Source organism: Protopterus annectens, chromosome 6.part1, assembly GCF_019279795.1.
Source record: "Protopterus annectens isolate FY-2018-M chromosome 6.part1, PAN1.0, whole genome shotgun sequence".
Taxonomy (NCBI): domain Eukaryota; kingdom Metazoa; phylum Chordata; order Ceratodontiformes; family Protopteridae; genus Protopterus; species Protopterus annectens.
The window spans coordinates 277,520,159-277,537,658 of NC_056738.1; the positions used below are offsets into that span (position 1 = coordinate 277,520,159).

The following is a 17,500-nucleotide window of genomic DNA, read 5'->3' on the forward strand; positions in this document are numbered from 1 at the left end:
AGGCAGAAGTCTTCTCGGCCGCAATCTGTTTCCTCCTAATCCTCTAGGTTGTCGGATTCGGATTTGGATAGGGTTATCCAGAGGCTGTTCCAGTCCACAGTTTTTACTAAAATGATCTCTGCTCCAGCCCACGCGACTTCGGAGCCGATTCCACATCCCATGCATTTGATTCCTCCTCCGACCCCCTTGGAGCCGTTGGACTTGGTACAGGTAGAACGCAGCGGAATCGTCCAGTCGGAGCAGGGACCCCCTCGGAGTTTCTCTGCTCCGACCTTCATTCCTACCCTTTCCTCAGTGTCAGGGTTTGGTACCGGGTCTTCCTCGGCGGGGGCCGAGGGCAACACTGTGGAGCTCGCCTCTTCGATGCCCAGTCTTCCCCTCGGAGCATCGGCCGCAGGTATTTCCGGTACCGCCGTGGTCTCAGCAAATGCCCTCTGCAGAGTCTGGAGGTCCTGCTTTTGAGGCCATGAGGAGTGCACTGGCCATGACCTTGCCTGTTCAGCAGGTTTCTACCTCACCGTCCCAAGTTTTGGGTACTGGTGCCTCTGGAGACATTCTTTCCCACGACAGTGGGGCCCCAGGGCCTGAGGATACCCCCTTAGAGGGTTCCCTTCTTCCGGGGGGTCCTTCTGAATCTGCTTCGGATGAACCCCCAAGGAAGAAACTGTGTAAGAGGAAGCACGTTGATTCCCAAGATGAATCCGTCACTTCAGATACTAACCTCGATGATGTAGAGGGGTCCCCTAAATCGTCCTCGGATGACGTCTCCTTCTCGGATATCCTTGAGATCTTGAGACAGAGAGGCTATTGGCAATCCAAAGCCCCTACTGCTGAGGAGTCAGTTTTCCTCAAGGCCTTCAGGGCCCAGCCCTCCTCCTCCTGGGTGTCTCCACCCTTCGACGAGTTATTAGATCTAATCTCTCGGAGGGTGTGGGAACATCCTGAAACAGCGGAACCGGTGCCTGCCAGGCCTAATAAGTTTCTTTCAGCCCCTCCCCAGAAGGAATTCCTCACTAAGGGTGTTGCAGTTGATGCTATGGTGGTGGCATTTGCCACTCAGCAGGACATGGCAGAGGCTTCAACGTCTATTCATCCTCCTAATAAGGATTCTAGGAGCATGGATAGGTACGGGAAGCGTACCCTTTCTTCAGCGACCTTTACCCTGCGGTCGCTGAACTATCTCTGTCATTTTACAAGGCTCCAAAGGGACCTCCTCAAGGAGTTAGGAGAGTCCCTTACGGGTAACCTTCCTGAGGCATTAGCACAGACCGTAGGCGCTCAGATGATTACCCTATCATCTATTGTCAACTCGTCCATGAGGCTCATTTCCTATGCAGCCGAAGGGGTGAGTAGAGCAGCAGGCACAGGAGTGGCTCTTAGGAGACAAGCCTGGTTACGCTTGTGTCCACTCGCGGAGGCCTTTAAGTCTTCCTTTGCCGACGCCCCCTTTGATGGGTCTTCTTTGTTTGGACCCAAGGTGAAGGACACACTTACTCGGTGAGAACAGGAGGGCAAGACCTTGACTGCCGTTGGGGCCCATTTTTCCGCTCCCTCTAGACCTTATCCCAAGGCCCAGAGAGGAGGGAAAATGTGGTTCAGGAAATCCCGAAAGTTCTTCTCCACTCCACCGAGTGATTCCCCCCTCCAGAGGCGGGGGGGGATTCAGGAAGACGCTGCCCTAGAGGTGGCAGAGGCCCCCGTAACTCTGGAGACCGCGACTCCTTTCGTGGTTCCTCCTACCCTCAACATCCCTAGGATGTGGCCCGGCTGTGCTTCTCTGGAGCCGGTCGGGGGTCATTTTGCGACACCCACAGGCTTGGGAATCGATAACCAAGGATCAGTGGGTGCTTCGCATTGTAACCGGAGGCTACCTCATCCCCTTTTTCAAGCCCCCTCCTCCTACAAGGAGACTTCTGGACGTGCCACCCAGTCAGCGGGATCTGGCAGCCATAGAAGTTTCAAAGCTGCTAAGCAAAGGGGTCATCCAGCCCGTCCCCACCGACCAGATCGGATCAGGAACTTACTCAAGATTATTTTTGGTGCCGAAAAAGACAGGGGATGTAAGGCCCATTTTGGACCTAAGCTCTTTAAATCGTTTTGTGAAGAAGTTCAAGTTCCGGATGGTCACCCTTCAGTCCATTCTCCCGTTATTGGAGAAGGATGTCTGGATGTGCTCCATAGACCTCAAGGACGCTTACTATCACATTTTGATACGTCAAGAGTCCAGGAGTCATTTACGCTTCTGCCTAGGAACCAGTCATTTCCAGTTTCGTGCACTGCCCTTTGGTCTCACCACAGCCCCCAGGGTGTTTACCAAGTGACTGGCAGTGGTGACAGCTCACTTGAGAAGTCTAGGATTCCAAGTGTTTCCCTATCTCGATGACTGGCTCCTCACTGCCACCTCCAAGCATCTACTGATTCGAGCGCTGATGGCCACAGTAATCTTGGGTCTCTCGCTAGGAATCACTTTCAATTGGAAAACATCTGTGCTGCGGCCATCTCAGCGTATCACCTTTATAGGCGCAGAGTTAGACACAAAAGGGATGCGGGCATTTTTGCCATCAGAGAGAATTCAGGTTCTACAATCACAGGTTCTAAATTTGTTACCCAAATCTCGAATTCCTGCCAGACAGATTCTTCAGTTATTTGGCACGATGGCTGCAACTATCCTCCTAGTACCATTAGCCAGGTTGCACATGCGGGTGCTGCAGTGGCTATTATCGGTTCAATGGTCATACCAAGAACTTCCCCTGAACCACCTGGTTCTGATTACAGACAGTTGTCGTCGGGACCTCCATTGGTGGCTATGTCGGTCCAACCTGGACCGGGGGCGTCCTTTCACCCTTCAGCCCCCTGTTGCCACAGTGACCACGGACGCCTCCCAGATAGGGTGGGGGGGTCATTATCTGGACAGGTCTGTCCAAGGCACTTGGCAGGATTGCGAAGCGCACCTTCACATCAATATCCTGGAAATGAGAGCGGTGCTTCTGGTTTTACAAACACTTCATCATGCTCTCCCCCAAGGTACTGTTGTGATTCTATCCGACAACATGTCGGTAGTTTGGCACATAAACAAGCAGGGCGGAACCAGGTCCTACCCCCTTTGCAGGGAGGCCATGAGAGTATGGCGCTGGGCCATAGCCTCTCGATGTTTCTTAGTAGCCACGCACATTCCGGGAAAAGCCAATGTGATTGCAGACAGGCTCAGCAGGACTCTCCTGTTGCCCCACGAGTGGTCCCTCAACAACAGAGTGGCTGCGCAGATCTTCGCCAAATGGGGTCTCCCTTGTTGTGACTTGTTCGCCAGCCCCAACAATGCGAAGTGCAGAGTTTTTCACTCTGACACCCTCTCAGGGGCAGTCTCCCAGGGACGCTCTAGCCCACAATTGGCCCCCGGGTCTGCTTTATGCCTTCCTCCCGATTCCCCTTCTCCCGAGGGTGATTCAGAATGCTCGTCATGTCGGGTGCCACATGATTTTGGTCGCCCCACATTGGCCCCATCAGGTTTGGTTCCCATTCCTTCAGAAGTATGCGGTACAGGGCCCCTGGATTCTGGACCCAGTGCCGGGTCTGTTGTCCAATCAGTCGGGACACTCTCATCCGTCCCTCCGGTTGTTGCGACTGGCTTCTTGGTTACTCCACTTCCATCCTTAGTTAGAGATCTTTCTCTTTCTTCGGAAGTGATGCACATCTTGTCCTCTTCCCACAAGCCATCTACCGTTAAGCTGTATTCCAGCAAATGGAAAAGGTTTGTTTGTTGGGCCCAGCAGCGAGGCATTGATCCTCTTACACCCCCAGTTCCTCAGGTCTTGGAATTTCTAGCTTCATTGTTTCATTCAGGCTCTTCAGTCTCCACACTTAAAGTTCAACTGGCGGCTATATCTAATTTTCATGTTGCTATAGAGCCTTCTTTAATGGCTAACATACTTTGCAAGTCCTTTCTTAAGGGAGCCTGGCTCCTCAGGCCTCCTATGGCTCATCCCGTGCCCCCTTGGGACTTAAATTTGGTTCTGGCCTCTTTAACTGCCCGTCCCTTTGAGCCTGCAGCCACTTGTGATATTAAATTCCTGTCGTGGAAAACTGCCTTTCTAGTGGCAATAACTTCTGCTAAGCGGGTTTCAGAGCTTCAGGCTGTCTGTTCTTCCCCTCCTTATTTGATTTTTCACAAAGACAGAGTTTCCCTTAGATTGAATCCATCCTTTTTGCCTAAGGTAGCATCCCATTTATGCATTCAGCAGTCATTGGAGCTCCCAGTTTTCTTTCCAAATTTTTCTAATAGAGCAGAATATACCTTCCACCAGTTGGATGTTCACAGGCAACTGCATTTTTACTTAGATAGGACCACTCAGACACGAAAATCTGACCAACTGTTTGTGTCCTTTGCAGAGAATAGGTTAGGTCTACCAGTTGCCAAAACCACCATTACCAAATGGATTAAGGATTGCATCTCTTTCATTTATTCCCAGTCAGGCAGAGAGTTGCCTTTCCCACTCAAAGCTCATTCTACCAGGGCTATGGCCACCTGTGTAGCTTTTCACTCCAAAGTTTCAATAGATGATATTTGTGCGGCTGCTACTTGGTCTTTTCCGCACACCTTCATTTCTCATTACAAGGTTGATGTGGCTTCCCGAGGCAGAGCTTCTTTTGGTTCCTCAGTTCTCAGGAGTGTGTTCCAGTGAGCCACCCGGGGTTTTAGGTGCTAGGGACGCTGTCCCATCAGTTATGAATGTAGGCGAGATAGGATCCCATTACATCTTTTAGTTATGTACTTACCATAACTTTGGATGTATGGGATCCATCTCGCCTACATTCATACATACCCACCATCCTTCCCTCAACCTTTTGGATTTGGAGGAAATATTGATCTTGCTAAGCTCTCCTCTGGAAGAGCTCTGGTTGGTTACAGTTATTGGTATGTGTTCTGTACCTGTATGTATGTATGAAAGTGAACAAACAAGATCTGGGGAAGCAGGCGTGGTGCATTATGGGATAAGGGGTAGCCCAGCCAATGAGAGACTTTGTTCTAGTGTATAGTGGCCGAGTTGGATCGGCTATGAACCCATCAGTTATGAATGTAGGCAAGATGGATCCCATACATCCAAAGTTATGGTAAGTACATAACTAAAAGTTTTTTTGTCCACAAGGACAAGGGAGGCATTTACGAAGTACTGATGGAGAATGTCTTCAGGTTGATTATGAAAGTTTGCCTATGGATTTCTCTCCTGAAACTATAATGCTTGAGACCCCTAAAAAGAGGACACAAAAAACTAAGCATATTTCCCCCTTCCACCCTTCTGTGCAGAAGGCTGTCCAGGAAGACTGTTAAAATGTTGCACAGGACTTAGTCAAAGCCATCTCTTCCAACTTCTACCCACTGTAAGAATAAGAGATCCCTGTTTTTCTCAGAAGAAGCTCTATCTGAATCTGATGCTGAGGGTCTGCCTGCACCTCTTGGTTGTCTTCCCCACTCCTTGTGAGTCAGAATCTGAAGACTCCATTTCTTCAGACTTTCTTAGTGATGAAATATCTTTTGGGGATGCAGTCACTAAAATGAAAATGTTTTAAATGGGACTGTATGGTGGTGTCAGAATCTAAGAATACTCATTGTGGATTTCCCAAAACCGATGGCTTTACCTCTTGTTTTAATAATTTGAGGATGCCGTTGCTTTAGCTTATGTCTCCCCAGTTTCCCAACCCCCTGTCTCCAAGAAATCTGACCTGTTTTACAAGATATCTGATGCACACAAATTCCTTTTTGAAAACCTGACTGTGCACTCAAATACTATCAGATTTGTTGTTTTGAGAAGTCATAGAACTAGTCTCTCCATCTCCAAAAGGCAGAAGCTTTTATTCAGCAATGTTTCTTGTTTTCAGAAAAGAAGACATGTTAGACATACTTTGCAACCTTCAAAGCTAGAGACTTTTTTTTCTTTGCACCAAAGTCAAGATGCTCACTTTGAAAAACTCTTCCTGTGCTATTTCCCCAATGCTTTTCTGATTAGCCTCTACCTCAAAGATGCCTACTGGCACGTTCCAGTACACAAAAAAACAGGTGCTACCTAAGATTATTTGTCCTGGGACTGAACTTTCAGTTTATATTTTAGACTCTTGGTATTTGAACTGCTCCAAAAAAATTTCACAAGTTGCTTTACCTCATTTATGACCTTTTGCAACCTACAAAACATTCACATTTCCCCTATGAAAAAAAATTGCCTAATTTCAGCTCCGTCTATCCAAGACAGTCTTGCAGTTCTTCACTACTAATCTTCAGTAATTAGGCTTCAAACTAAACCTGAAAAAGTTGTGCTTAGACACCATTCATAGGTTAGTGATCCTATGATGTCTACTAGACACCTTTCCCTATCAACAACCTTCCTTGTCCCAAACAATGTTATCCCATTATCTCCAGTTCTTAAATATGGCCCATCAAAACATGTCCGCAGCAAGGAGTTCCCCAAAAATCTGGGTTATATGACTTCTTCCATTCTAAAGGGTTCAGTTTACTAGACTCCATATGAGAAAAATCCAGTGGAATCTGAAGTCAGTTTGGGTCCAGTGTTTTCATCTTTTTATCCTTCCAAATTCTTGATTTCTGTCATTAAGAATGACCTCTTATGGTACGCCATTCAGGTGTTAATAAATCCATCTCTCCATTTTTCTTCCCATTCATCTTCCTCACTCAGGTACAACAGATACTTCAGATTTTGCATGGAGCAGTTTCTCAAATTATTAAGGTCCAGGGCATTAGGAAGTCTCACTCCAGGTGCAAATCCCAAGGAGCTAATGGCTCTAATAAAATCTTTCAAAGCTCTAGGTCAGTGTGGACTCCTATACCACCCTTAGGGATAACAGCTAACACCTCAGTGATGTGGTATATTAAAAAAGGGGGGGGGGACAAAATCCTACCCCTTTTGCAGACTAGCCATAATTGCCTGGGAGATAGCAATACAGACCAATCTACCTCTTCAGGCCACATACATCCTGTCAAACAAAACATAATAGCAGTCACTTTTCTGCAGATTCAGGATAGTCCATCATGAGGGGATGCTGCTGTCAGTGGTTTTCCAGGAGATTGTCCACATCGCTCTCCCCTTTTGAACCTGCAGCCAGTTCTACTTTGAAATTTATTACATGGAAGACTGTGTTGCTCATTGCTTTGACTTCAGCTAGACTTGTATCTGAATTACAAGCCCTGATGTCAATGCAGCCTTTTTTGATTTTTCATAAATGCAAGATCAGCATTAAAACCAACTTTTCCTTTATGCCAAAAGTTGTTTTTGAATTTACTTTGAACCAAACCATGTATATCTCCATGTTCTTTCCTGAACCCAAAATCACAAAAGATCAAAAAATGCAATATCACAGTCTGATATGGAAACTACTCTTTCGCAGATCAGAAGGCATTAGAGAAGGTCGTAAAAAAGCCAGGAAAATCACATGCTCAAACCCCCAGTCCTTACAGGATCTTTACTCTTGCAGATGCTATGGCAGGGTTGTGAAACTGGTAAGAGACAAGTATCCCGCACATGGACTGTTCCACCTCTTGTTTTCAGGGAAATGATGCAGAAGCATCAGGTATAGAACATCAGGATAATAGGAATAGTTTCTTTCCACAGGTGATCAGACTGTTGAACAACTAAGCTTAACAATGTCAACATTCCCTCAGTTTGTGAGAACACCATAAGTGCAATATGACTGTTTTTACTGTCATAGAATTAAATTATTCTATTTATCTAAATTATGCAGTCTGAAGTAGATTATTACTTGCACAAGTATAGGAACTGTGAATTATCCTATCTTGCTATCCTGTCTTAAAAATCGTGGTGGGTAAGTAATCTGTGTGTATTTATATCTGTACTGTCTAGAATTTCTTCTGTTATATGCTTCCTTCACTCTCTTCTGAAAATGATTTTTCAGTGCACCCAAGACTGAAGCAACAAAATTTAATCCAGTGATGCATTGCATTTGTTGATCTGAATGGCAATAAAGTTTACTTTAACTCTGACAAAAATAGAAGAGAGAGGATTCTTTATACTTTATATGTGTACAGAAAGTTAAGATTTAGCTTGGACAGGACTGAAGATTTTAGTAAGTCTTACCAGCTTTTTGTTTTCTTTGATGGCAAGAAAAAAGGAATATCTGTACCCTAACCAACTTTTTCCAGATAGCTGTGTCAGGTTATTTAGTTTTGTTGTTCATGTTGTTGTTTGTTGTTTGTCTTTCGGCTTTTCCCTGTAAGGGGGTCACCACAGCGGAACTCCGGTCCGCTAATGATTGGCAGTAGATTTTTACGAAACGCTGAGGTGCCAGCTCGACGCTCAACCTTTAACTAAGGCATGCCCATTTACGCACGCATGTCTTTCGAACGCTACCCAACCGCGGGGAGGACATGCAGACTCCTTTTGTTGTTCATACCATGGTAAAAACCTTCCTCATGAAAATTCAAGGCCCTGTGTATCAGAGCTATAGCTACTTGTATTGCTTTTTGAAAAGGGGTCAGTGCTAAATCTAGAGGCAGCTATTTGGTCTTCAGCGCATATTTTTAATAAGCGTTATAAGCTAGACTCAGTTTCTAGGGCAGAGAAAATTTTGCTAAAGCTATTCTCCAAGGACATCTAGATTCTTGCCCTTCTCCATCCACCCTTTCTGTCTGAGCTTTGGCAGTTGTCTTGTCATGTATAGTTATGGGTACTGCATTAGTGATCTGTTGAAGAACATAGTACAGTTGTGTAAGTTAACTTTCATTAACAGTAGATGTTTGAATGCATTACTGTTGCATTATTGGCACCCTTCCACCATCTCCCTTCATGCTATTTCTCTGGCCAGGGTGGGATATCAATGCTTTACCTTTACTCTTCTCACATGACATTTCATTACAGTTGTTGACTTGACATCATTTCATTAGATTGTCAGGCTTCGAGCTCCCTTTTGGGCAAGAAATCTCTGATTTTTGGCATTCCATATTTCCCTCTTAAACCAGCACATAATTGTGTAATATGGGCTAATATAAAGTGAGTTAGAAAGGAGCCCAAAGCTTTGTAGACTAGCTAGATGTCTGATATCCTTGGTAGGATACTTCCCTTATAGTTATGGCTACAGCAACAGTGATCTCTCAGACTGTACTAAACACCAGGATGTGTTGCTAGGCTTTGTTCACGTTCATTCCTATGACCCATTACATTTATACCTGTCTGAAATACCCATACAAATACAGTCGACTCCACTGAAGTTCGCTGTGCTTCCTTTAGTGTAACACCCCTCCCCCATTTATAAAGTCAATTACATTAGCTGTGCATAACTTGGCTCTGCACTAAAGATCTGCTGCAGCCATTGTTTATCAACAGAATATGAAAGTGATCATAATTTTGCATATATAAACTGTAAATGAAATGTCTAAAGCAGCCACCTGCCTTAGATAGTTCATCTATAAGACTAATTAGTAAATAGTTGACAAACTGACTGGATTATAAGTTGCTTGAGAGTAAAACATTTGTAATACGGGATGGAATGTGCCATTCTCATGGACTGCTTCTGGCAGCATGCATAGATGGTTACAATGAACCATGTTTTTGGTATTACTAGATCCTTGGAGTAGCATGCCTTGATGCCCACGTTATGTTTCCAGTGAATAATATTCACAGTATTACAAGGGAATTTCCTCTTTGGAGAGCAATGTTTTTTTTTCAGCAGTATTGATTAACTCAAAACCACTAAAGTGGCACATTTGACCATATGCGTGGATGTATAGTGTCCATGTTTAACAAAGTTAGAAGTGTGATGTCATTCTGCAGAAATAAGGAAGGCTATCAGTATTTTATGAGAAAGTTTTGGTGTGGTAAGTGAGTTACTGTGAATTAAACTGTAAGGAGGTAAGTTTTTCATTTCAAAGGCATATCACACATACATGAACCCATTGCAACAAGATACAAAAGAAATTCAAGATATTTTTAAAATATAATGCCATCATCCTTTCAGCACATTTCACAGGCTGGCCAGATATCAGTAGATTGAAAGTAAGAAATATTTCAAGCATCGTTGGCTGTATTTATCCGGGCGGCCACGGTGGTGCAGTGGTTAGCATTGTCGCCTCACAGCAAGAGGTTCTCCAGTTCGATCCTCGGCTGGGGTGCCTTCTGTGCGGAGTCTGCATGTCCTCCCTGTGGTTGCATGGGTGTGTGTGTGTGTGTGTGTGTGTGTGTGTGTGTGTGTGTGTGTGCCTTCTGTGGAAGGGTGGGTGCCGGGCTGGCAACTCAAAGCTGTAAAAACTCCACTGCCAATCATGAGTGGACAGGTGATCTGCTGTGGCGACCCCTAACAGGGAAAAGCCAAAAGAAGAAGTTGACTGTATTTATTCATTTAGTATTAAAAAGATGTGAAAAAAGTTTTAGCTGAGTAACTTTAGTGTATGTGATAACTATTGATTAAAGAAGATATGAATGCTAAGAGGAGCTTGAATTGTGGACTTAATTCTTCAGACACTCTTGTGTCTTTGAAAAATATTTGGAGTCTCAAGTCTCTACAAAAATATTGGGTCTCTGTTTCACTAGCAATGGTATATGCAGTCACAGTGACAGTGATAATTATTTCTGTTTACAGTTGTAAATGCAGCAGTTGTAATGGTAGTATTGTATCGCATTCTTAGTTGTATGAACTGTTCTGTGCTTACTTGTTCTAAACTGCATAAATTGCATTATATATGCCATAATTTACATATTACTATCTTACAGCTTTACTGATATTCAGGAAATACGAATTTGCTTTTCTACTTATGAGGCCTTGGATCAAAGAGGGATAAAGTGTGATGTGGGTACTTTAATGAGAGCTCTCAAGGTAGGATCCTGGAACATTTACATTAACATGTTCCTTGTCACAAAAAGCAGCCTCTTTGATTAATGAAAATGTTTATGAAATTTTGTACCATTTATTTCCCATTCTGGTTTTGTGTTTGATCAATTTTTAGTACATAACCTGATTTTATTACACATAATATCCGCACTGGTGAATTATGTAACAGGACGTTTTCAGCAAAATGAAATAAAAACACATGATTTGAATAAGAATAACATTCTGCATGAAACTGTGCATCAACATCATAGAGCTAGAATGTTTGACATTAGTGACGATTTTTTCTGGAGGATTTTCTTAATAATGAGTTAACATACCTCATGGTATGAGGAAACACCTGTTATTTGTTGGATACTTTCAGCAAAAAGTACAGAAGCTGACACTGGGTAAGACAACAGTCTTGCATGCAGAGTAATAAACAGGAATAGTTTGATAGTTATTATTCATTCGGAATGTCAATGCATGTGAGAAGTCATATGTACTATCCTTTGTCATATAACTAATGAGTGCAATAAATCAACATCAATAATACAGGTGCCAAATTCAGCAGTCTAAGAAGCAAGAATAATCCACTAGCTTCATGATGAAACATTCGAAGGGGAAGGTATAATAAAATAATTGTTAAGGGCTGTATTGATTAAAGTTGAAAGCACCTCAATGAGAAAGAGTCTGCGAGAGGTAGAACCACCTTTTAGGAGGGGAAAGACATAAAGTTTGAATTTATGTTGTCAATTTTCATTCTTCAACAAAAGCAAAAGAAACCAAGTATCCACTAACAAAATCCACCAACCAAAAATAGGCAATGTAGATACTTAATAGGTGCAGGCAGTGAATCCATGCTCCAAAAGACTTTTGGCAACAGTCTTTTTTTTCCAAATTTGACAAAAAACCCATACAAATAGGAAAATACTAACACCATAAAACACTTAACTTTTATCACCAAGTTTTCGATCCTATAACATTGGACTTCATCAGGCGTTTTCTCATTATCCCTTAATTCCTATACATGCCAATTCCATCCTTAATTACTCTTTCAATTAATTATCACTTATAATCTTCAACTGAAACTGATAACACCAACCATTACCTATTACTAACATTCATGATTGTAGTAAATAAAAACAGTGCATAAAAGTTTAATTAAAAAAAACTCCCCTTGAAATGCATTTTCATGTGGAAGGTTTTACAAATTTATAAACAGAAACAAAAAATTTTTGAACCAAAAACTAACATAAACAACAAAATACTAATATATTCATATTATTCCTCTACCTAGATTATGCAGCCATGTATGTTCAGTGGATGTTTTAAAAATTAATTTATTTAAAAAATATCAGCTTTACTCTGTTCCTAAAAAACTGTGATAAATATAAATCTTTTTAAAAAGTGCATATTTAGTAAAATGTTAAAATATATATGATTTACTATAAAAAGTTTTAATTTTCCTTCAATACACCCCTACAGCCTAGCTGCCCTTAATTTAAGAACAGGGTCGAATGAAATATTTTCATTGAGCCCTGGGAAAGAGCTTGCAAGATTAGTTGCTAGTACTCTTCTCGATATTCTATTCCCTCTTCCCATGGTCCTCCCCTTAGGTCACGACTAATCTCCTCTAGTATGAAAAACAAAAATCTGACTTCTGTACATCTTGCTGTGTGTTTATATAGACCATTATTTTCATTTTTTGTTCTAATATCATGATACTGTTCATGCATTCTACCTTTTAATGCTATTTTTGATACTGTTCATGCATTCTACCTTTTAATGCTATTTCTCTTCCCTGTGTAAAAAGCCATACATATCTTACAGGTGACCATGTATATTAATCCCTTGCTATCACAACTAGCAAAACTTTTAGCTTGTATTAACCTATCCCTGCTAGATACATATAGAGCACTCTGATTAGCAATATAGGAGCATTGTGCACCCCTTCCACACTTGCATATGCTCTTTTTTCCATTGTTACTATTATGATTGTTCAAGTTGTCATTCTGCAGTATGTTTACGAACCCTTTCCTATAAACCAATTTAATATATTCATCGGAGATACCCTCTAAATCTGATAAACACTTAAAAAGCTCCCACTTTTCAGTTATACCCTTTTTAATTATTTTTGAATCCTTATTGAATTTCATAATAAGGGCCCCTTCATATTTATTATCCTTTCTGCCCTCTGTTTTATAGAGAGTCCACCATTTTTTTATAAGGAGAGCTGAAAACAAATTTATTCTCCCATACTTGTAGTATTATATTAATGAAGCAAGGGGCACAACATTCTCCCATTGCCGCCCCACTAATTTGCTTAAAAATTTCCAGTTCAAAGTGAAAAAAATTAAGTAACACTACCTCCATTAAATCTAATAATATTCTAAACTCTTTATGACTAACAGCACTTAAAGCCTGCCAGGCCTTCTTCTTTATTTGTCATTTGAAGATGCAACTACACACACACACACACACACACACACACACACACACACAGACACACACAGACACTCTCCAAAACAAGTTTAGAAGAGGCAGAAACAGAAAAAACAGGAAAACATTTTTTTTCCCAAAGGGGAATATCAACAATGATATTCTAGAGCTACATGAAAGTGTAGAAGAAATGGAAAGATAGGTTTAGAAGGGGCGATACTAGCAATAGTATTGGAGAGTACTAATGTACGATAGGGTAAGGTTTTTTAAGAAGAGAATAAGGAAAATTAAGGCTGATGATAAAATGAAAAATAAATCACTTAATTGCCTCGAGAGAAAATGGCACGACATCTAACTCGCAAAGCGCCAAACAAGATCTTGGATAATTGGGATAGGTGCATTGTGGGCAAGGGATGAGCTCGAGAGTTTGTGGATCCCATGAGCTATTATCATGGCTGAGTCAATTCTGAGGATTGGAACTGAACCCACAAGTCATTGAAGAATGAAAATGGACAAAAAGATGGAATATTATGGTAAGTACATAACTTATTTTTATAAATGCACACAATTAATCTAAAAGTTAAAACTGAGTTTTGGCTTGGTCTCTTTTGGAAACTGCTGGAATGTTAAAAATAGCGAGTTAGTGTAGAGGCAGTGGAAGGTATGTGTGTAGGTTTCAAAAGAGGTACGACAGTAACAAGATCAGGGAAAAACAAAGGCATGATAATGGGACAGATAGAACACAATACCTCTGAAGGTCTGCAAATAGACCCAAATTAATACAGCAGGTCAGGAAGATAGATTAACAGATGGGATCTGTGCTCACTAAGAAGGAAACAAAACAATAAATAAGTAAATAAAGTTAAGGTAAAGCAGTAAAAAATAATAAGTGATAAAAAGAGATGGCCATGGATGGTTTCTAAAATGAATATTATCTATTGTTAAGATGAACAAGTCTGTTGATAGTCACTCTAAGGAATATATTTTGCTGTAGTATTTTTCATTGTGGACAACCTCACATAATTCCTGCTAGAGAGCATGAACAGGTAAATCACTGGGATAGAGACCACTGATGAAAATTTGGTGAATAATAGATTTCTTAGTGATGGTATTTCTGACTGCCATGTAGTGTTCCCTGAATCATTCATACTGATCAGTTTCTGCAAATAATATGTCAGATCACTGCAATAGCAACTTGATAATATGAAAGGTCCACCTTGGCCCTGAAATTTGAGTATTGCTGAAAGAAAATTTGCATAATTTGTGTGATATATTGTGTTATTTACATGAAATGTTCTAATAATTGTGTTGTGAAAACTGCTATGTCTGGCTGATGGATTCATGGAATATGATAAGGCAATTAAAATACTGAGAATAGAGAAAATCTTTGTGCTCCTTTTTACTACCAATGAGCAATGTGTCCATGATTTGTCTGTTTTCCAGAAAGAATTTCATGATGAGTACAGACACATTATGAAGCTAAATGTATTGCCTGTGCTTTGCTACCAACAACTCTGCAGTCTTAAGGATATATTAATTTTTTTTTTTTTTTTTTTTTTTACCGGCCATATTTTCTTAGCCCATTTCCTATACAGGTGGTGGCAATTATATTTTAATTGACTCCTTAATCTCACTGTTTTGTCCTGCAATGTTAACACCATCTGCAGGTCTTTCCACGTTGGCATGTCCCTGTCCCCCCATTATTCCTGTCTTTGAGATCTCTTCTTTATTCTTGTCTGACCTCTTTTGCAGCCTTCCTCTCAGACCCAGCAACTCCCCTACTAAGCATTGTGTGTCTTACGATGTTCTCTGTCCCCCCATCATTCCTGTCTTTGAGATCTCTTCTTTATTCTTGTCTGACCTCTTTTGCAGCCTTCCTCTCAGACCCCCAGCAACTCCCCTACTAAGCATTGTGTCTTACGCTGTTTTATAGCTCTGATATGTTTTTAATCTCTCCTGTACTTCATGAAAATAGCTTCAAATCAAAATATGATTTTAATCTTTCTATTTTCTATTTTGTGTGTGCATTTGTGACTTTTTGTGCTGTTTCCTGGTCACATACTGAATAGTAGCTATGTTGCTTGTTACTGTTAGAAGGAAGCAGCTCATAAATTTAAGAATAATAGAACTAAACTACTGGAATTATTTGTTAAGAGATGGAGTACTGCAAAATTACATGAACTTTATAATGCAGTTCTATTAAAGATGTTCTTAATCCTTGGCAAATTGTTTTTCACATACAGAATCAAAAATATATATTTAATACTAAGCTTCTTTCAAGCATGCAACTGATCAGCGAAGTCTTGCAACATTAAACATGGTCACTTAATCTATCTTTTTATGAATTCTCTCTCCTCAAGGTTTTTATAATTACTTATTAGGAATGTCAGCAGGTTATCTTAGAATTATATAACTAATTTGTGAACTTTCCATGATTGATATGTTTTAAAAAGAAACACTGCATTAACCACTTAGCACTTGATGTGAGTTCCCAGAAGTGTAGCAAGATATCACATGATATGATAGTATAATTGAAATTTGATGATTGTTCTTTGCTAATATTGCAACTGAAAGTACGACATGGGCATTCATTTGAGAACGTGGGTAGTTCCTAAACATTAAATTGTACAGTTGCAAATCAACACCTCAGCTTACCTCACATCCCTGGAATAATATGAATTACTAATGTAATGGTGTTGGCATGCTTTCCTTATTATCTCTGTTTTGTACTTATTTTTCTTCTGTTTGGTATTTTGTTATACTTAGTAATAAGCATAGGAAGTCTGAAACTGTGAACTGTTAAAATGCTAGCAGTTACAAATGTCATAATTGGTCTTGGGGACACCATTCCAAATAAATAAGTATTCAGGCTGTACAGATGAAGGCTGAAACCCAACCACAGGAACAACTTTTGATATTATTAAATTGTAAGATTGTCCAGGACTATGATTTATATCTAAGGATAGCTCAACAATGTGTGCTTGTAGTGCTTTAGTATACTTGTTGATCTGAAATGTTATGTATACATCATATTAGTGGGAACATATTTTCTGTGCTTTTTTCATTTGTATTTTAATTCCAGTTATTTATGGGTATTTAAATTTAGTTACATCTTTTCGAATGACTGAAATTTACACTCTTAATTTGGCGTGTAATACTGCGCTATCAAGTTTGAGTTTGATTGCAAAAAATAATTTACCCCTTTGCATTTTTTAAATGCCATGAAAAAGCCTGCCTTGTAGGGTTTTACACCAAACAGTATGCTTATATTAGAGTATGATATAGGAATATGAATCTGTTTTCTTTATCAGCATAAAGAACAATGTTTGCGTGTTTGCGAAAGAGCACTTCCTCCCCATATTCGGGCTACCCAGAATCATTCTGCATTTAATTCCCTTCTGCACTCTTGTCTATGCTCCACCTGGGAATGTTCCTGCTCACATCCCTCCTAAATTTCTCCTATTTCCTTTGCCATAGTTAATCTCCATTGTATTAACTGCCAATAAATGTGAATGTATCTTGCAGCTTTCACCTATAACTGTATTAACTGCCAACAAATTTTGTATTGCACATGGAGCTTCCTCTCCTATAACCGTATAAACTGCCAATATTTGTTTTTTGTACTAACTGATCAAATTTTTGTATGTACTTTTTTCTATTAACTGGTAAAATAATTTGAAAGTACTTGGAGCTTTTCTCCCCAGGCTTCCATTGAAAAAGGGCTCCATATGGCCCAATGGACTTTGCCAGTTAACAAACTACAAATAAATAAAATAAAATAAAAAAAAAGTTCTGTCAGCTGTTTGCCTGGGCTCGAAGTAGTTACCAACGTAGAAACAATTGTTTTATAATAGGTATTTTTAATTACTGTAGAGCATAACATATAGCACGATAAAAATATTTGTTATAAAATAATTTGACTTGATAGATAATGGTGCTTACTCTCTTAACTCTTAGCTAGCTGTATTAGATTGCATGAATCAGTACTAGCATACCTGTCCTATTTTTTCCCCTTGAAAATGTGGTGCAACTTTGGCACAGGTTTAACATTTCATGAAAAATAAATCAAAATCATGCAACAAAATGATAATTAAGTGGTACATAAAGTTTGCAAAACCTACTAAAACAGTGTGTATGTATAATCTGTTTTTGATTGGAAATTTTATTGTGTTAACTGTACTTATTACTGATTTGTATGAGTGTTTTTTCATGTATTTATTTTGTCATATATGAGTTT

General features: G+C 40.4%; 1 protein-coding gene across 1 annotated transcript in view; it reads left to right on the forward strand.

The window, feature by feature from the left end:
• Positions 1–17,500, forward strand: part of LOC122805511 — a 2,681,670-nt gene that overhangs the window by 67,625 nt on the left and 2,596,545 nt on the right. The window contains exon 3 of the mRNA XM_044075707.1: positions 10,728–10,830. Coding sequence (XP_043931642.1) covers positions 10,728–10,830 — 103 coding nt within the window. The remainder of the gene's footprint in view (positions 1–10,727; positions 10,831–17,500) is intronic.